This window comes from Pocillopora damicornis, chromosome 12, assembly GCF_964200805.1.
Source record: "Pocillopora damicornis chromosome 12, jaPocDami1.2, whole genome shotgun sequence".
In the NCBI taxonomy this organism is placed as follows: Eukaryota; Metazoa; Cnidaria; class Anthozoa; order Scleractinia; family Pocilloporidae; genus Pocillopora; species Pocillopora damicornis.
In genome coordinates, this window is record NC_142681.1 from 6,545,064 (window position 1) to 6,565,896 (window position 20,833).

The window sequence follows — 20,833 nt, forward strand, 5'->3', positions numbered from 1 at the left end:
TTTGTGGACTACATTTCTCCTTTAATATTTAAAATAAAGATGGGGTCTTATATTAGTTTTTACTGTTTGATTGCATGGTGTTCCTGCACTCCCCTAAAAGTTAAAGTCGCGCAATTATTTAAATTCCACATTATCTTTATTTCCCTACAGTTTTCCTCTCAAGTATTTAATGAAAAAGGAAAAGATGGGTCACGGAGATTGTTTAGGAGTAATCAGAAATTTCTTCGACTTAAGTAGGCTATACCATACTTTTCGGAGCGAGAGTCCTGAGTTCAGCCGTTTGCGACCACTGTTATGCGGAGAACAGGATGTGTGTTGCGATAGTAAGGAATCACCTCAAACAAAAGACATTCCTTACCATGTAAGGAAGACTTCAGTGCTGGCTATTTTTACAAACTTGGGCTTGTCTCATCTTCTAGAAAACACAGAAGTGTAGATTTACGATTATACTACTACAAAAAGCTTAGTCTTTTTCTTGAATTTTACAGTCACTGTTGGAATGCACAATTAAGATGTAAGGTAAGGTGATGACTGTGAGCCGGCTATATACAGAGAAATTTCTTCTAGTTCTTCTGTACTTGTTCAAGCAAGGTTGGTTTATACATGCCTAACGACAAGGTACGATACAACAAATATGGCGTAGCTAACAAACGGTAATATTGTTGTGATTTATTCTCGTTTCCGGACCTTTTGAATTCGTCTAGAACGAAACGAAGTCTCAGCGGTGGAAGACTTTGAGAAAGAGATTTGTCTTGACTTACTGCTATAGAAATGGGTGGAATTTTCCTTACTGAGGTCTATCTCCTCTGTAAAAACAAGTAGCCGGTAGTGCAACACTCTCAAAATATATCTCTTGTAAGTTTGGACTCACAACGAAGTAAGGGAAGGAAAACGAAGCGAACACATGAACTTGAGTAGATTAAAATGCATTTGTGTAAAAAGATCTATCACGATCAGCTTCTGTTTTCGATCTAAACGTCGCCAGTGCTATTGGATAAACCATGTTGCTTCTCCTCAGCATAATTTTATGCAGCCTGAGCAAGCGAGCAAATGCCCTGCGGAACTGCGTGACTCTCCATGCGTAAAGAAGAGGATTCACACATGAACTGAAGTACGTTAAAGTCAGCGTAACATCGCGCGTAACATGAAACGCAAACGTTCTGCATTTGGTACATTGAACCATAATTGAGTCAACGAGAAGGAATGGAAACCAGAACGAAAAGAATACCACCAAAACTATGAGCATCGTCTTCGTCGTGGATTTCTCTCTGGCAACGGCGTTTTTCAACGCAGCATTCCCAATCGAAGGACCCTGCTTGAGAGTCTGCGTATGTGCGCGAATTGATTTAAAAATCCCGCCGTAAGCCAAGAAAACAACCACACTTGGTAAAAAACAGCCCAATACATACAAATAAATCTGGAAATAGGAATCCACCCAACCCAATAGCGGCAGAACTGAGAAATGGGCTGCGTAAGTCCATATTATCGCTATGGAAACTAAAATCCGTCGACGCGACATCACCTCTTGGAAATTCAAGGGCCTTTTGACGCAGAAGTAACGATGGATGGACAGTGCAGCCATGTTCAACAAAGAGGATACTCCCGAAATGATAGCGAAGAGATAATGAGCGAGAAACACCGGTTCGCTGTCGTTCCAATAAGTACCAATGAGCACAGTTTCGGCGGCTATCCCCATTAAAAGATCAGAAATCCCCAAGCTTACGATGTAATAATTTTGCAGTGTTCGTAGCTGACGATACGGGTCTTTTATGAACGCCGTGCAAACGAGCACGTTACCAAAGATTGTACATAACGAAATGATCACGTAAAATAACATGCTTGTGAGATTTGTGTGAAACCAGTAACCTTCAAAAAACATTGTTTGTTACCTCATACAATGTAGACTCTTTGTAGGTCTCGGCAGCTGTTGTAAACTGATCGAGAGTAATAAATATCTTGAATTGTGTGATGATTCTGTAAGGCAGATCAATGAGTCAGATCAACCAGTAGAAAAAGGTGTTCCCTCACTTCACGAATTAAATGCGTTTTCACCGCTTGCGTTGGGTTATTTGGCGTGAGGAATCGTTGACGTTGAATCGTTGTAGCACTTTGTCAGTTTTCTTGTTTTCTTAATTACCTTCATTCACCTGCGAAATCGGTAATTCGATCATCCAAACACTGCAAGCTGAAAGCAAATGTCTGATATTTCTGATCACTTGGGGTTTTCAGATGCCGTCAAACGTCAACGAGACACTGATAAACGTATTATTTCAATTTTAACTATGGAACAATCCTCCCTAAATTACAATTTTCACACAAAAGCTGTGTCGCAGCAGGAAACAGTTTGAAGTTGTCGGAGTACAGAAATTCACTCACCAAAATTCGAATTAACCACAGGAGCGCAAATGATCAAAGCCACGCGGTTTGAAGGATAGTTATAAACATTTGCGCAGTACAATGTATTTCAATCCTTTATTTGGTATTATGAAACTTCCTGTTATGTTCCTTGACATCCCGCCGGGCCTTATTGCCGACAGGAGGGTTGGTCGTTAAAATCATTCCTTTCACTTAACTTGTCTGTATTCCAAGTTGAAATAGCGTTGTTTAAGATCAACAGTTTTACTCGGTATACCTATTTCTTTGTCTTCAGCAAACGTTTTTCATACGAAGAAAATCAGCACAACTCTGTGTTTCCCATAAACTAAACGTTGAGAAAAGAGGCAGGTGAATCGCCTGCAAATGAATTAGGAACAATTATGTCAAGTTAAAAATCATAGGTAATTACGCCGGGGATGAGAAAAAAATAAGATTATCGGAATCTTCCTAATCTAAAAATTAGGATTATCCTCTAGTGGTAGATCTTACTTAAATACTATAACAAAGAAGGTAGAAAGTTTGTCCACATATATGTCGTTTGGAATCTGATTTCTTACTAGGACCAAATCAGCATTAGAAATTACATCTTTGGCTCCCAGCGCCTTCACGAGACTTCATGGGTTTCTCTGTATATTCGTCTCTGTAGTGAGCGTTTTTTATCATTATACCTGCTTCCGCCAAACGTTTACATTGAGAAAATGCGACTGGAGCCGGGGTAATGCTTTTTGGCAATAGCATGTCAAGCCGACAATGGCCATCTTCATTTTATTAGTCTCTGTTTTTTAATTATTTAAGATTAAATGAAAAAATGGAGCAATGCCACATACTAAATTTGACCATAAGACACATTGAATAATTACAAGTAAAACACGACAAAAGTTTATGAAATGAAAAGAAAGAAAAAATTCGGCTCGGCGGGATAAATCTGTAAGAGAACAAAGTCCGCGCTCTTTGTTTGCTAAGAGCAATGTATTTCCAAAATCCCTTCTGTTAATAACTTTTGTACGGTTAATTCTTTCAAGGTAGCTTCATTTTCAATACTATTCCAGGTACATTAATAAAAACCTTACGCTGTAGTAACAAAACCCTCATTTCAAGCATTTTCTTTGGTACAATGTATTAGAAATTATTTTAACATGAAAACATTGCAAATTACAACTGATCCTTGATAAAGGATTTAACTCTCAAAATTACTCAGTCTGCAAGAAATACAGAAAATGAATTTGACTATTTGTTTACTTTGATTATCGTGTAATACAAACCTGATTGAAATAACTCTAATTCAGGTTTTAATCTTAGCTTTAGCGCCTCTGTCGTTGCTGGGGACTTAAATATACGTTAGAGACAATTTTTAAATCCTGATTCCAATTATTCGATCCCTTTGTAATGTCCCAACCAACCAGGCTACAATGAGGCTGTCAAAACATTAAATAATGCTTTGCATAGCTACTTAGAGCGACATAAGCAACGAGATAAAAACTGATAGAAAACAGGAAACAAAATGGTTCGTGTATTCCTGACGGACACACGCAACTGCGTTATATATAATTAAAGAAGGGATATTGACACAGTAAAGATGTTTCCTTTTTGAAAACTTGAAACAAAAGTTTAAATTCATCTAGGCTCATATTTTCCTCAAGCTACACGACAAGAATTAGTCGCTGCTAAGAATATACAGCTTGGCTCAGTTTATCAATTAAATCTTCCACTGCACGATAACAGCAAGAGAAGATTACCAAGAGCTATAAATAACAACGGAAATGGGTGTTCAGTACGACTGTATATCTTGCCTTTCAATCAACTGATGCTAATTTCTAAAATTAATTCATGGTACTGAAATGTTAGAGCTTCAATATTTTCCTTAATGATCAAAAGAATTATCACGTTACCCTTCCGCTCACACACAAAAAAGAATTTCACACAGCTTTTAAAATGTAAAATTCGTTAACTCGCAAAAGGTACGTTCCGCAGCGACGAAAAACAATTTGAAAATCGAATTTCGCCAAATTCGACGAAAAGTTTAATTTAACTGAGTTCTGTACCAGTTTGATCAAAAAAAAATATGAGATGAAAATAATCAAATGTGAGAAAAACTACGTTAAATTTACCATCGAAAGAACTGTCTCTCTCCATACTTCGAAATATTAAGCACGAGACAATCAAGGGAAGAAAATTATATAATTGCATCCTTTCTATTTCATCAATTTCTTTTCGCTGTTATATATATTTTCATTGCATTGTCAAATAATGCACATTTGAACAACTATAGTTACAATAGGAAACACAAAGCCATAACTATCTTTAATACAATGCGTGCGAATTAACCATCTGTTGTTTGATGAAAAATTATTCAGGAATCAACCGGTTACACATGCATATAGAATTTTTCAACTTCATAGTTTGGAGGTAAAGATCTTTAAAGCTGTAGGGCTAAGAGTGCACACACAGATTTGAAACTTCACATCTAGTGACAACGGGTCCCGTTGATGAGCAATCAAAAGATTTCAACTGATGTAATATCATTCTGCGATAAATTTGGCCCTTGTTCTTCATACATAATTCAGGAAAAACTAACAACACATGGCCGAAAGGAAATAAACTTTGTTCTATAAAGTGTATGCTTGGTTTACCTTCTCGTCTTTGAAATATATCTCCCAGACAATCCGAACACCCCACGTTTTCCGCATATGTGGAACCACTTTCTGGTAGCTTTTGTTTGTTAAGTAGTTGCTATTTTGAATCAAATGAAGATTGTGGATATCTCCATTAGTTAGACATCCAATAAAGGAAGACCAAACCATGCACATACACTCCCTATGCGTTGTCAAAACTGAATCAGAATCTGTTTGGCTTTCACAGAGTGTCATTCACATAACACCCAAGGCCATTATAAAACTCTATTTACTTGCTATCCAGCCGAGACGGGCGCACTTTGTACTCAGCAAGCTTTGATGTCATCATTTATTGTCTCAAATATGGCAGCCGTCTCTTTGGCAGGTTGGCAAACGGGAAACCAAACTTTGGAACGTGATCGTGTTAATTGTAAATCTTGACATCATAGGTGAGAATGGAAGCTTTCCTTGCTGTGACGGAAGACATCAGTCTAAAGATATCGGGCATTTAAGTGATCGACTGCATTGCGTTTTTTCAATGACGTAAGGTGACAGCTTGAATTGTTGACTGCAGCTGCAAAGCACACAGTTATGACAGCTTTGATCGTTCTTAGTGTATAAACATTACGCGGGTTTAATTTGCATCATCGGCTATTTTCTAACAACTGCAACACTTAAAGGTTGTATGTAACATGAATTTTATCGGTAGATGAGAACATGATCTTTACCGGAAAAATTTCAAGTAAATCGGTATATCTTCGATAGTGTCCGTTCCCTGTTGAGCCATAACAGTGGGGAAAATATTTTTTCTGCTTGCAAGTTGTCATTTACTGATGGATCTTTGTTTTTCCGTTGTCGTAATGATTATTCTTAGGTAAACTTAAGTGTTCTATTCAAATTTAATAGCCAAGACTTCCACGCAAAGGACAATTTCCTCATGGATCATTAATAACCCTCATCAAATATAAGTAATTCAAGAGATCTATCCGATACTAAAGGCTATTCAATTAATTTTCTGAATTAAACTCACCCCTGTAGACGTTTTTTAGTGCATAATTCTCATCGTATTCTCAAGTAAATTGACAGAAAATCTATGCTTGAGTGTGTCGTGAGACTTGAAGATCATCGGAGGACGGAAGCTCACGTTACTGGAAAGTTAACGTTACTTTTTACCATATGATTACGTTTAAAAGCTCAGCATGAGAAATTTTTTACACACATCCTAGCGGGGCTGTTATCTAATTGATTCATTCGAAAGTCTCAGACCCTCTCGATGAACTCTCCTCAGTCTCAAAACAATAATAATAGCAGCGCGCAGATAGAGACTAAGTGGGCCATAAATCATACATTTAACAATGTGAAGTGTTAACAAACAACGTGTACATGAATTGACGTGGGACTTTTCATAAAGTGCCTCATTTCCAGCCGGCCTCGGTTTTTAACTGAAGTTTAGTTAGTGAACTACCGTAATGATTCGATTTAGCGCCCTCCTTCCAATAAGCGCCCCTTTTCGAATAAGCGCTCCCCTGTGTTTTCGTTAATAAGCACCCCTATTCCAATAAGCGCCCCCATTCTAATAAGCGCCCCCATTCTTATAAGCGCCCCTATTCTAATAAGCGCCCCTGTTCTAATATTACAGCGCCTTCAGAATACGTATCAAACGTGGTTCATCTTCTTTTAATAGCCGATATACCGTACGTAATAATGCATTACAAAAACAGTGGTCTTCGTCTGAGTTTCTCAACTGTTATGTCCATGAACCCAGAATTAAATGAAAACCCAGGTTGCGTCGACAGAAAAAGGTACCACACTTCTGTCGGAGTGCTCTAAATACCACACTTCCGTCGGAGTGTTGGCTTCATTTTTCTTTACTTGCGAAAGGAAAAATTATCGTGAGGAGTAAGACTATCGAAAAAACCTTCGAGACCAGTAAAGACTATGTAGGTATCATGTCAGGAGCCCATTTAGGCTTCGGTGATCATAACTTGTATTCTTAATTTGATTTGCCTTCTCTTTGTGATCGAGCCTCTGAGTTTTAATTCCAAACTGTAAATATTTCAAAGAAATTTCCGACCAAGAAAACGAAAACCATGCTAAAAATCTTAATTTTCCCCTAATCAAATAGCTTGTTCTGTTCCGAAGTCGACCAAGTCCTAAGTCCATATTCCTGAATTTAACCTTGTCATCGTATATCCCGGCATCCTTTGAGATCTACAGAGAAACAAAAACAAAACATGGCGGACCCTATTGCACCACAACAACGCAAGTTTGGCATTTTGTCTGGAAGGTTTGGATCTTCTACATCACAAGAGTTTAAAACTTTTGGTATGAGTTAAAAAAAACGATTTTGTTGCAAAAGGACAGAGGTGATATCGATCGTGGCGAGATGGCTGAATGTATGGAAGTTCTTGACGAAGCTGTTCTCCAAGAACAACTGGAAGAAGTCACTGTTCTTCAGTCGATATTTCAAGAAGATCTCCAAATCATCCGCAATGGTGGTGGAGAGGGAAGCATTTGCTTTAATCTGATGGTCAGTGTCAACATCCCATTCGAGAGAATTGACTTCGAAGCTTTGATTCCAATAGCTGTTGAGGAACGTTCTGTCAGAGCCTGTAATAGTGAAAGTGACTCGGACATGGAATCCGGATGCCATGGTGAGAATAGCCAAGAAAGTGAAGCTATGGTCAAAAGTGAAGGTCATTCAGAAACTCATATCAACGGATCGGAAGTGAGTGCAGTGGATGGGGAAGAGGGTAGGCTTGGGAACGACTCGTCTTCCCCGAGCGGCTCTGCTTTTCTTGGACGCAGAAAACCTGGTTTTACAAGGTCCATGTCGCTTCAACACTGGCGTGTGACCGCTGAGCTCCTACACTTGACCCCGATATGTCTAACATGTACATTTCCTCGGCTCTACCCCGCAGAATGCCAGCCCGAGGTTTCCCTGAGTTGCTTGTGGCTCTCTAAAGATCAGATCCAAGTTCTGCAAGAGAAGTTGATGAATCTGTGGACAGAAACGCCAAACATGCCGATAGTCTTCACCTGGGCGGACTGGCTACAGAATTATGGGTATCAACATCTGGGTTTGGGGCCACACTTGGTGTTGAAGGAGGACGAAAGGATAATGATCGAATCGAAATTGCAAACACACATGTATGCAACTGAGAATGGCTATAGAGATGACAAGTTGATAGAAAAGGGGAGAATTGGTACTAATTTGCAAACTGCATTACTAACAATCTTTGAATATGACTTTGAAATGCAAAAGCGAGAGTTTCGACAAACAACCCACTCATGCGAAATTTGCTTTCATGAAAGAGGTGGCACAGAATTCCACTATCTAGATGAATGCAAGCACTACTTCTGCAATGAATGTCTGAAAGCACATTGTGTATTACATGTTGAAGGTGGAACAGTTCTCAATCTCTTGTGTCCAAACCATGATTGCAAGTCAAGGATTCCACCAGAGATTCTTCGAGAAGTACTTGATGCAGAGAAGCTTGAACGATGGGAAAGACTGTTATTTAGCAAAACCTTAGACATCATGGGAGATATTGTGTACTGCCCACGATGTAATCTGGCTGTGGTTATTGATGAAGACGAAACCTCCAGACTTGCCCATTGTGCAAATTGCTACTTTGCATTTTGCACTGAATGCCACCAACAATGGCACCCTGCTAAACCATGTTTTAGTGAATTGTCGGACTCTGACATGGATGATGAAGAAAAATCAAAGAAAAGCAGCAACAAAGCCCAAAAAAAGAAAAATACAGAGACAGTAGATGCAGCTGTCAGGAGAAAACAAAGACAAAAAGAGGAACACAGGAGAGAAATGAGGAATGTATCTTTCATTCGCATGATGAAAGCAAAAGGAACTTATCAGTACTGTCCCAAGTGTCGCATGGCTGTGGAGAGGATCTCAGGCTGTGACATGATGCATTGCTCACAATGTCGTGCTAGCTTCTGCTGGAGATGTGGTAAGTAAAATGATTTGTATTAGTTTTTTTTTTTAATCTTTGTCAAGTGATTGTTTGATCAATACATGTTGTTAAGCTTAAAATGTTGTATAGTACAAAGTACAAAGGAATGACCATCTGATATTAACTTGAATGCAGGTCAACCAGTGTTCACAAGATACCAAAGTAAATAAGTTTTTTTTCCCCTTGAAAAATGTTTGTTCAGCTGATTTTTGGGAAACAGAGAAACTTTTGTCAACTTACACTGTATCTGTGGCACTGATCCTTTTTTAAGGTGTCTATGGATACCTTTTTTGGCCTCCATGTTGTCATACTTGCATTACTTAGTTTGTTTGGAGATGGTCATCTTTGTATCTCCACAGTTGTGTGTGTTTCACTGGGGAATACTAGTCAATGTTATGAACTGAAAGTCCAATTGATACCTATGGATGTTGAAATACACATCTTAGAATGTGACGTAAATAATGGTTATTCCCCTGATGATCTACCTCATCTTGAAACAATTTGTTAAGAAAGCCATGATTTTTGTTATCGGTATTGATTCACATTTATATGCATTACTCAGGAAAGGCAATCAGTGGTTATGATCATTTTGGAAACTGTGGCAGAGAAATTCCACATCCTTACCCATCTCCCAGGGAACCAACAGAAGGAGAGGTATTGATAGAACGTTACTTGAAAGCAAACCCCAAGAAAAAGCTTCGGACTAAATTGTGTCCCCGCTGTCATCAGAAGTGTCTTAAAGAAAACAACAACAATAACCATCTCAAATGCTGGGCTTGCAAAACAGATTTTTGTTATCAATGTAGAAAGGAAATAAAGGGAACAGTGACTTTGCACTTTGCAGCAGCTAGTTCATGCACACAGCATTCAGATCATTAGAGAACATTCATTCAAGGAACTACAATGTAATCCCAATTTTGTTAAAGTGGATATGAAATAATTCATGATTATGAAGGTGTTGTGTAGTCTAGGTTTGCAAAGGATTAGGAATACTATCAACGGATTGCATGCATATGTACAATATATTTAATATTTTCATCATCCGTATGTGAGTTCAATATTTTTATGGATGCCATTAACTTTAGCAATAGACCACACTTTCTATCTGACTGTGTTTAATAGTGTAATGATCTACACATGATGCTGGGAGAACAGGAGAGAAGTTTATAATTCATAAGCAAGAGGTTAGAAAGATATAGTTGGATAGTAAGGATAGCCAGTGTGGTTTATTGCTTTTATAAAATAAAAACACAGGATGTTTCAATTTTACTATGGATTTACTGGACATAAAATAGACAATAGGTTTTTGACCAATCAGGGCACTGGTAGTATCTCTATTCAAGTTCACATCAATTAAGTATTAAGTAATCTGATGAAGCTGCGAATGCTTCATGCAAACGTACCGAAAAAAATTCTACTGCTGCTATAGTGTGGCGACGAACAGTCTCTTTGGGTATGGGTACTAGATAATTTTGTCTCGAATGTCCCCATTGTCGAAAGTGACGATGCAATGAGGGCAATTGGAGAAAGTAAACTCCACACAGCTTACAATAAAAAGGGCCATGATGTGTCTTTTTCAGATGATCTTTAAGGAGAAATCTCTTCCTAGACTTCTTGTAACATTTTGGAAATGGACACCAATAATTTCCATAAGAATCTGCTTCATTTATATTTGTTTTGAGCTTGCAAAACGAACCCCCACTCCCCACATATAATGTGATCGTAGCATTTGAACAGTTCTCGTTGGTTGTCTGTGCGCAGAAGATCATTTGTTGGCTTAGACACCGTTCAGTTATTGGGGGGATTGTGGTCTCTAAGGAAATAGACTTGGATTGTTGTTTGCAATCGCGGACAGCTAAATCCTCACAATAGGTAAAACTTAAACCAGTCAAAACCGTCTGTAGGCCTGTAAGTAATGTATCATCATCATGTTCTTCTTCACTTTCAAGTACAACATCAGGGCTGAATTCTGCAAGAAAGGCCTCTTTCTCCTTATATCGACTTGACGTGACATTTTCATCGCCATCGAGCACAGTTTCCAGTCCAGTTAAAATTGTGCTGCTGGCAGTTAATTCTTCGTCACTTTCCAAAACAATGTCGAGTTGTATGTCTTCATTATCGCTCTCAAAAGAAAGCTCGTCGGCATTTGATATCTCGATCGGTTCTATCGATAAAGCCGGTCGCAGAAAATCCATATTTCCTCTCCAATCACAAATTAAGTCTCGGTTCACTTTGGTAAATACAGAAAAAACTAAAAAATAACCACTGATCGCTGATTCTCTATTTAGTTTCGTATGATTCCCTGGAGATTAACATGGATAGTAATGAAGCACGAGTGCCAAAGGACCTAAAGGTGCAGCTTGACATGTTGAAATAAAACACATATGATTATGACTGAGTGGTGATGTATGGAGTAGTTGATGGCTCGCCCAGTCCAGAAATTAGTTATCAGTATGGCCAATCAGCTTGCAGTTACTTGACTTGAGACTGAAAAACAAGCTGGGGTCACAACAGGACTTCCCCTGAAATTAATCGCGTACGATCGATAACTTTCACAAGATCGTTTTGCAGTGATCTTTTTCGCGAACCACATTATAACATGTCGAATTTCATTTAGCGGCTTGGTGGAGTGATAAATGCAATCTGAATGTCTCAAGACACGGCTATATCCGTCGGGAATGCGATTTAGGAAATACAAAGAAGTTACTGCTCTATTCCCCGCTAAAAATTACTTGAGGGCGCGAAATGAGTAATTTGGACATTCTGTCCGAGATGAAGCCAAGCATGGGTGGGCGGAAATAAAATTTCTTCTGAGAATCGAATTCCTTGGCAAGGAAAATCGTATGGAGTATGGTGATTTCGCGATTCAAACGACTTTTAAGTCCGTAACTCACTTTCCTTAAAGTGTTATTAAAAAACATGTTATTAATTATTTACCCAAAGTTCAAGTTTATGTTAACTAGCGGTGTTGAATGTTTTATTTTAACATTTGTTTAATTCTCCTGGTAAATAGTATTAAGCCGTGTTTTACTACCAAAATTTTCTCTATGTTTTAAGATGCATCCTGTGAAAAAATCCGCAAACGTAACGCAAACGTTGTATGTCACAAAGTAAATCGGAAATGTAAGGTGATGAAATTTTTCGTGCGTCCTCGTCTACCTTCTAGCAAGTGTCATGTTATCGTAATTATTGACATGTTATTATAACAACTTGCGACAGAAAAGCCTGTAGACTCTACCTGCTTAATCATAAGTACGTTTGCATACCGCAGCTTGATAACCTGACGGTAAATTTACTTTATCATTCGGTCGCAACTATTTGCACGTTCTTTGACATCGCTGAAAATGACTTGACGGTCAGTGCAAAGGATGTTTGTCATTTTATTGCTTTCTAAATATATCGCGAACAAAGCGCGACAAAACCGTTAGTGGCATTTTCTGTCAGCGATTTCTCTAGAATTGTATCCTATGAGGTGCCTTTCCATTGCCATGTGAAGCATAGTGTTTCGGTTTATTTCTTAAATTAAATTTAAACAATATTATTGTGATTTTTTTAACGCAAAAAAGCTATTCAATAGGCTTGGACATGCCGGTCGCTAAATCAGTATTACAGCTTCGAGGAAGAATAATTTAGTGAAGACAGCACTCAAATTGTAGTGAGACATTACTACTCTTGTCGTCTGTTTTATTTTGTGTTGACTTAAATAAAACAGACAAACCTTAATTTAGAAATGACATGGCAAAAATTCTCCCATGTAATTCCTGTAAAGTTCATATTACAGACCAAATTTGACTGGTTGAAACAGAAACTTATTTCCCAAAGATCTCATTAAAAACGTATTTAAGATCTGATGGGATCATTCAGGAACTAAGATATCAAAAATGTCAAGTACATTTTAAAATGGTGAAGTACATTTTTAAATGGAGATGTGTTATTAGTACTTAGCGTGCAGTGCAATTGTCATATCAGGTACAGTGAAGATCTAACTGGAAGTAGATTTTACAAGCACAGGACCATTTGTGAAAAAGCCATGTTTCATTTAAGGGTTAGCACAGGTAGAATCCCCTTTGTCAACCGTCCGTTACTTAAATCCTTAATTTCTAGAAGTGATTGTTGTGTAAATTCTCCCCATAATATCCATTCGTTATCCACCAAAAAGGTAATGAGAATAACCAAATTCTTGTAACTTATTTACACATGTACATGGAAATGTGTAGCAGTGAGAGGGAAGAGTTAAAAATCAGATTTTGGGAGTTAAAAGGTTGAAAAATTCAAGACAATGGATAGAAACTCTGCAGAGATACTGAGCACTGGAATAATATGACTACACCTACACTGCAGTCCAATAATTTGTGCATAGTATATATAACTACAATATATTCTTACCCTTACATGGTCTATAGAAGGGTAAAGGCATTAGTGAAGACCGATTTTAAAAAAAATTTAGGGTCATTCTGCTTTAAATTAAGGTGGATTGGGGATCTTAAGCTTTTCACTGCACCTTTTGTTTTTTTTTTTTTTTATATCTTATTCAGTGTAACGTAGGGCTGGAAAATGAACTAATAAGAGCCCCGCTTTTAGGCTTGGCTAAATCTATATATTATAACTTAAATGAAATTTTATCTTGGCTCTGGTTGGTCAAAGGTAGGATGATGCTGCCCATTGGATAAATCTCCATACTGCAGATGGGGCAGTGCATTCTGTCCACACTTTTCCACTGGATAGCGATCTATTTATTTGTACAACTAGGTCCAGATTATTTCGGTGACTTAAAAGCTTCTTACTAAGCAACAAGTACAGTGATTAATACACATCACTTATCAATTGGCTTTTCTTAAAAACCTCAATTTTGAGGAAAAATAATCTGTGTTTGGTGGAACACCTAAATGTATGTATATTAGAAAGAAAACTTGGTTCAGTTTAATGTAGGTTTTAATTGTGTGTTGGATTACGACAACTGTGGATGTAGGTTCTAAAATTTGTAAATCATCTTTCTTTCAACTTATTATCTTTGGAATTCACAAATGACTAATAAATTATTTTGTATTCATCCCATAAAAGTGTGAAGTGTAATGGTTATTATCATCATCTGAGAATTAAAAAGTCTATACTTGTTGTTGAGTGAAACTGTACAGGGAGCTGGAATTTCAGGAATTTCTTTTGGGCTATTTCCAAAATTGTGAAGAGTTAACTGATTGAGCAAATGGACTAGAATGAAAACAGCTGAATAATAAAATGAATGAACAGATAAAACAAAAAAAAAGCAACAAATCTCTGTGAAAGCCTGGAGGAGACCAAGCTTACTCCATAACAGTAGGTTCAAGTTTTTCCAGGTAAAAAAAGAAATAAATTATTCACTGTTAGCAGAATTTAGCTTTGACTCAAAATCAATATTTACAAATGTTATTAAAAATAGTAGGTTTCGATTGAGTATGACTAAACAAAAATTGAATACAAAAGCCAATCAGAACAATGAGAGTTCAAAGAAAAGAAATAGTATTCAGATATAAAACCAAGCCTAAAAAAAGAGTTCCAGTTAATTTGGTTATGAATTCAACCTGGGGGAGGAGGGGGGGGGGGGGGAAGTGGGATTAGACTAAGGGAGTAAAGGGTATAATAAAGTATTTTGACTACAGCTTTCTTTTTTCAAACACACTTTACAAATACAGGAGTTGTCAACTTTTATAAGTCGAAGTTGACAATTCGAATGAAAATGAGAGGGATAAAGTGACAAGTGAAAGCAACAGTGGAAGTAGTCAGAACAATGAGAGCTCGAAGTGAAATATTATTAAGCGTAACGCGAATAACCGAGCCATGATTGATTTTAGTGCTCATCTGACGAGTCGAAAGGATGGCTCAGTCTCTAACAAAGTGGCGTAAAACCCGTGCGCCTCGATTTTTTGCCAACACTCAACTGAAAATTTTAAATTTCCCGAAATATAAGCACTTCACACGGGAAAGTTTTATTTGGAAAAGAAAAGATGTTATTTATTTAAGAACTTCCCATCCAAATAAACAGCTTTTATCCATGTGTTGCGAGTAAATCAATTTGACAAGTAAGATTTTAAAAATGCTTCTTTTTTTGTGTTGTTGAATGGACACCTTCAAACTAAAGTGCGCCTCACTTTTAACGAGAACATTCGCGAAGGTGGATCACGTGACTAAAACACATTTCTTAGCCGGAGTGATCCCTATGAATCCCTTTAAAATCAGTGAAGCGTTTCCCACTGTTTTTTTCTTATTAGGGTCGGGATGCTTCATTCCCCACTGTGTCGTATTGATTTTGTTGTGTAAGCTTTGTACGTGTAGTTGTTTGCTCGAAGCGACACGAAAAGCTGCATCGCCAGAAGTTCATTTTGAAGAATTTTTGCGTCGGTTTCAAGGAATTTTTTCAGCGGTTAGATAAAATAAAGGCAGAAAGGGAAGCGTTGAAGCCGTTTGCTTTTAGGGAGCATTTATTAGTATTGATTCAGTTGAACAAAGTGTTCATACCGACCAAAAATAAGCCTGAATAGATATAAAATAATAATCACATGCGAAACGCTTACCTTTTAGTTGACTGATTTAAGCCAAAAGGAACCTGTTCCTTCCACAATAATACAGCTACCACCTGAAGCAGTTCTAATAAACTGTCAAACGATGTTTTCGAGAGAAAAGCAGACCCGAGCATCTTTGCGGCATTTATTGTAGCATGTGATGTTTTTTTCTGACTTTCTGTCTCAAATTAACTGCGGTAAGAGCTCATCATTCGAGATTATTTTGAAAACAATAGCGCAAAACTAATTGCTAAGGTGTCCGGCTGATTGATTCGTTAATAGCCTATGACTTTAAGTAAATGGGTTATTTGATTTTGTCATTAAAATGAAAGCAACTGATGTGTGATAAGTAAAAGTTGACTTAATTCTTAAAAAAATATTAAAGCATCTCAAAATCTAAGTTTCTCATATTATTTTCTTCCGCTTTCTCGTAGTCTCAGAAAAATTTATTTTATTTAATGCATCACACAGTTATGCAAATTAAAAAACCTATCAAAGACTGCAATAATTTGCAATTACAAATGCTATTTTCAATCATTTAAGCAACAGACCGCGCTTAATATCCGGGTTAACCGGTGTAGTTCGGCACTGCGGGATGTTTACAGTAATGTTTGCTGATCACTCGCTGCCGGTAAGTGATTTAAAAAATTTTCGAGTGGTTACGCAACATCTAGAGTAGGTTAGTACGCCCGTAAAGCGATAGAAAGAAGCGGTCTATTACCTTAATAAAAAAATTTATAACAACAAAAGTATTTTATGGGTTTACCGGTGCGATAATCGATAAGTTTTTGGCCAATCAAGGCGCTCGTAATATCTCAGCCATGTCATAAAAATTGTTACAATACACCGTTACGTAACTATGCACTTCAATTCAAGGACCAGAAAATGAGGTTTTTTTTTTCCAATCAGTGGATATTGTTTCAGCATTTTGAAATGACGAGGAAAAGCGGGAAAGTTAAACTTTCACTGCATCCAGTATCTAGAAGAACAAAAAACGTTAGTACTCACTTGGACCGTTTTTTATTCACAAGGGTATTCCCAAAAAGTGTCATTAAGAACTGGCTTTCCCATTCATTTTCGCAAGTTCGCCGTATAATCTACTTGCATCGTAAATTATTTGTTTCGCCCCAGGTTTGATCTTGAACCGTTCAAGACTGTCATTGAACTGAGAAACAACCTTTCTTTCAACTTCGATCTCGCGATCTCGATAGCTCCTCAGGGCTGTTAAGTCTATTTGTGGTTGTCTGCTGGGCGGATTGACCAGATTCCTCTTCATGCCTATATAGTCAAGCGCGCGATAATGTGCTTGTTCAACCTGTCTAGGCGCCTTGTAGTTCTCAGCCCACGGAGGCGCGCTTTTCACTCTGTCTTTTTTGTCCGCGCAGTACGAAATTCTTTGCCACATTTTACAACGCATGTCGAGAACAGTGGCCGGCCTTCCGAATTCGCTCGTCTTGAAAGAGTACAGTTTCTTATAAGGCACTTCAAACTGCTGACTCATTCGTTTAAGAACGCGCGAGGGGTTTTTCCCCGCGCGCTCTTCAGGCACGCTGCCGCTTTCCATTTCCAATGAGGTGCTTTCTTTGGAATTCAGTCTATTGGAGCTTAATGTGTGCTCTGAACGCTGATTTTCAAACGCTGAATTCCAGCGTGTCGACTTGAAGGTATTCACGACAGATTCCTGTGCCTCAGCAATCCTTTTACTTCTGCGTAAGTGGCTCAAAAATTTATTGGCAAATACGACTTGTTCTGCTTCTATCTCGGAAATAAAGTAGTCTGTTTGTCTTTTCAAACGAATCAGTTGCTTGGAGAGTTCCTTTTCTTCCATAACATTTGCTCCGAGGTTTCCTGTTTTAATCTTACTTCTGTCGCCCATTTTTGAATTTTATTTTCTCTTCGCGACTGCTAATGCCAAAACGTAATTTATGATAAAACTGTTGCCGTATTAGCCTCCAAACGTCGAGACGTTAATCAAACATCAAGTTAAAAAAATAACGATTCACCATCCAAACATAGCGAGCTTTAGTTCATTTGAATAATCCTGGGTTTTCCAACGAAAAATGCATGGTTGGATTGCCACCACTGCAATATCCATAAAATGATTTTCAGTGAACTGCGTTATAAAAAGGATCATCCTCGAAATATTTTGATAAAAATACCAAATAATCTGACTCTAAGCATGGTTGCTATGTGAATTATATTATACACGTTAGCGCTTAATTGCGAAGTCGCAATGTTTATCTTCTGGTATGGAAACAACAATCTCCCTCGACCAATCAAATGGCTCGAAACAAGCACTTTAATGAGATAACACCAGAGCTGCCGGCCGAGACTGACGTCACAACAGGAACAGGTGCAATCTTCAGGTTCATCGAAGAAAAGAAGCTTTTATATTCTCCTCAGCAGGTGTCCGTTTGTTTGAGTAAGCAATAGCCACAAACACAACTTTAAGATTAAATGCTGTAGACGGACGACGCTTCAACATTCCGAGAAAGTCGTTGTTAAACGGAGAAGACGTAACTTCAATTCCAAAAGAGCGCGTGTTGTTTCAACGGACCAAACCGAATTATGATAACATCTTTCTGGCCGATAGATTTCAACACAAAATAATCGAATGGTTCAATTTTTCAATTCTAAAGTTTTGAAGAACCAAAAAAAAAATTGTTTTTATTATACAATGCACGTATAAATGTAAAGTTTAACTATTTTCTTTCTCTCCAAAAGTCGGTGTGGAACTAGCAATGCCTTAAAAAACCCCTGAATTAACGAATACTGTTCAAGGCCGGAAGGCTCCAGAGAATTTATTTGAATCATGCAAATGAATGGGATTAGTCCTTTCGTTTAAAAATCGACAGAGGACGTTACACAGTTAATTAATTTCGTGCCTCCTAGAACCATGTATTAGATGTTAACTCCTCAGCGAGAGTCCTATCACTTATTACATTTTTGTCTTTATCAAACTGTCTTACGCATTAATCACTGATCAGGTACTAAGTCAAGTTCAAGTCCGTATATGAAATCCTACTGGGCGACAGATAAACTAAAAATTTTCCGATGAAAACACATAAACATTTCGCGTTGTTAAAGAATTTTTTTTTTTTACTCGCGCGACGAACTTCGCCGTTCAGGAGGGACTACTCGCTGTCTAAATTTTTGAGGACTTAAATTTTTCCAGGATGTGAGAAACAAAGTTGAAGGAAAGGCACTCGTCAAATAACGAAAGGCATAAGTGTTTGAAGGGTCAGTGTTATATCGCTCCGTTTATCTGAAGACACCTGTCAATTTTCCACAGTATTGTTTTTTAATTTGGTTCCATGTGAAGACTCTATGAACGTTCTAGTCTAGATACCCCAGTGAGAGATCTCTCTAATGTCAATAGCCATCGAGTAACGTGTAACACTGTGTTCCTACACAGTAAACGCTCTGCAGACTCTCTTTCCCGTATGGATAAGCAGACGATACCTTGGTTTGTAGCTTTCAAAATGAGTACTATATATCGATCATGCAGTTCTATTTATGCCATTTCCAGTTTTTGACTCAGAGATATTTGTTGCAGTCAAATAAAAACATACTAATATAGTGAATCCACCGTATATCTTATAATCCATTCCAGCTGTTTATCAAAGGCCTTTATCCAAAAATACAAGCAAGTATATTTGGTAGAAGACTCTTGTTGCCGATCAATTACTTTGGCGTTATTCATGACGTTTCTGCAGTATGTTGAGACTTTGAGGCGCCGGCCTCGTCCTCAATAATTACTGATTACACTTCTAAAAAAATATTCATTGGGGTTGCTTTTCGTTAATCGACAAAAATTCTTAAAGAAAGTACTTCTAAAAAGTCATTTCCATCAATCAAATTAAATTATTCACAGTAAACCTTTTGATGGCAACCTTCGTTGATTGAAATCGCTTTCCTTTCAAGGTTATCACGAATACAATTATTTTTCATATGTGCTCCATTTTTGTTAATTAAAAGAAAAAAAGAGAACATACAGGCATTTCCATTCAGGTTCTATATCTTTCTACTTCAGAATACCTGAGAAGTATTCCTATTCATTCTTCAGCTAGAAGACAATTTCACGCACTGAAAAGGCAAATATAAATTTCTACCAGCCAGGTACACATTTGAAAGATCAAATTATGATTAAAATCAGCAGAGGTGAATATTGCGTATGAATGGACAAAACACCTAAATATAACAAAGATCATCTGCTTTGTTCGGCTCAGGGTGCGATGATGAAAAGCAATAATAATCCCAAGCATTGACTAAATTTTAATGTTTCAACCTATTGCAATATTTAACCTTACTTTTTAGTTTGAGGTGACTAAAGAACGGCTAGCGTTCCTGATTAGTTGAAACCGAACAAATGTAAATAGGAACAAATAGTAGTACTCACAGTTAGTGTAGTATTACTCACTCACAGCTAGAAGGTTCGTCCGAGTTCCTTGAAGCGTCCTTTCTCAGAGAGTGAAATGCCAAAAATTTACCGACATAATTCACACGCCTCAGGGCCCGTGTCTGCGCGATAAATAAACTATGACGTAATAAGCTGCAGTTGGTTGGCGCCTTTTAATCCGCCCACCTTACTCGGTTCTCACGACTCAAGGCAGACCATGCCCCTAAAGAAAAGTTAAATGCTATAAAAAGGATGAAAAGAATCCAAACTATAATAATTGGACATAGGACAAGTATTATATCATCGTCATAATGGTAGCGGTGAAAATAATTTGAATTTATTAACGGAGTGGGAAGGTCGGACGGAAAAATATTTGGCTCGAGGTCCGTGGGTCATATATGCATGAACGAGAGCCAAATAATTTTTCGTCCGGCCCGACCAAACTCAATCAATAACCGTGACAACAATTTTACCATATGAGCGCTTACTTGGTTTTGAAATTTCGAAAATTGACTCCTTTCCTATATTTTTTCAGAACCCATAATTCATCGAAAATGTGACTTACTTCCCTATTCTGTTTATGGCTATCCCTCATTTTTGGCAACATCAGCGAACCAAAACCGAACAGGTGCACTAGGTTGTCACCTCTAAGGTCGACCACGACGCTTCGACTGATGAACACCGCTGTTTTTCTACGCGATTTGAAGAAACAAATGTTAAATGTTTTGAGCTTCAGTAGTTCACCAAATGCTGGACAATTTTCGAACATATTACCCAACTGGCCAATAGATTAACAAATTCAAGAAAGCATATCGTGTTCCTCTCTTGCCATAATATTAACGTGGGCGGACCATTAATAATAAAATAATAGTCATAATAATAGTAATGATTATTGTTATTATCATTGGCATGGACACTTCGAAGTAGATTTAG

General features: G+C 37.7%; 4 protein-coding genes across 6 annotated transcripts in view; 2 read left to right on the forward strand and 2 right to left on the reverse strand.

Moving 5' to 3' along the window:
- LOC113671909 (histamine H2 receptor) lies at positions 1-20,026 on the reverse strand. Of its 3 annotated transcripts, none has more exons than XR_016182025.1 (2): positions 5,007-5,562; positions 1-2,733 (listed from the first exon to the last, which is right to left on the reverse strand). XR_016182025.1 is itself a non-coding variant. In XM_027188171.2 (2 exons), exon 2 carries the CDS (start codon positions 1,877-1,879, stop codon positions 920-922), a length of 960 nt encoding a protein of 319 aa, XP_027043972.2. In that variant the 5' UTR covers positions 1,880-2,733; positions 19,901-20,026; the 3' UTR covers positions 1-919. The 3 variants fall into 3 exon arrangements, 2 of the variants coding, with proteins under 2 accessions (XP_027043972.2, XP_089046827.1); XM_027188171.2 differs by lacking the exon at positions 5,007-5,562 and adding an exon at positions 19,901-20,026; XM_089190701.1 differs by lacking the exon at positions 5,007-5,562 and adding an exon at positions 3,639-3,814.
- Positions 6,651-11,363, forward strand: LOC113671904 (E3 ubiquitin-protein ligase RNF14). Its single transcript, XM_027188167.2, has 2 exons — positions 6,651-8,962; positions 9,528-11,363. Exons 1-2 carry the CDS (start codon positions 7,375-7,377, stop codon positions 9,842-9,844), a joined length of 1,905 nt encoding a protein of 634 aa, XP_027043968.2. The 5' UTR covers positions 6,651-7,374; the 3' UTR covers positions 9,845-11,363.
- On the reverse strand, positions 16,503-19,078 carry LOC113671910 (uncharacterized). Its single transcript, XM_027188172.2, has one exon. It carries the CDS (start codon positions 17,375-17,377, stop codon positions 16,553-16,555), a length of 825 nt encoding a protein of 274 aa, XP_027043973.2. The 5' UTR covers positions 17,378-19,078; the 3' UTR covers positions 16,503-16,552.
- LOC113671905 (uncharacterized) overlaps positions 17,073-20,833 on the forward strand; it is a 13,691-nt gene continuing 9,930 nt past the window's right edge. The window contains exon 1 of the mRNA XM_089190697.1: positions 17,073-17,211. The gene's annotated coding sequence lies outside the window, so the exon portion shown is untranslated. The remainder of the gene's footprint in view (positions 17,212-20,833) is intronic.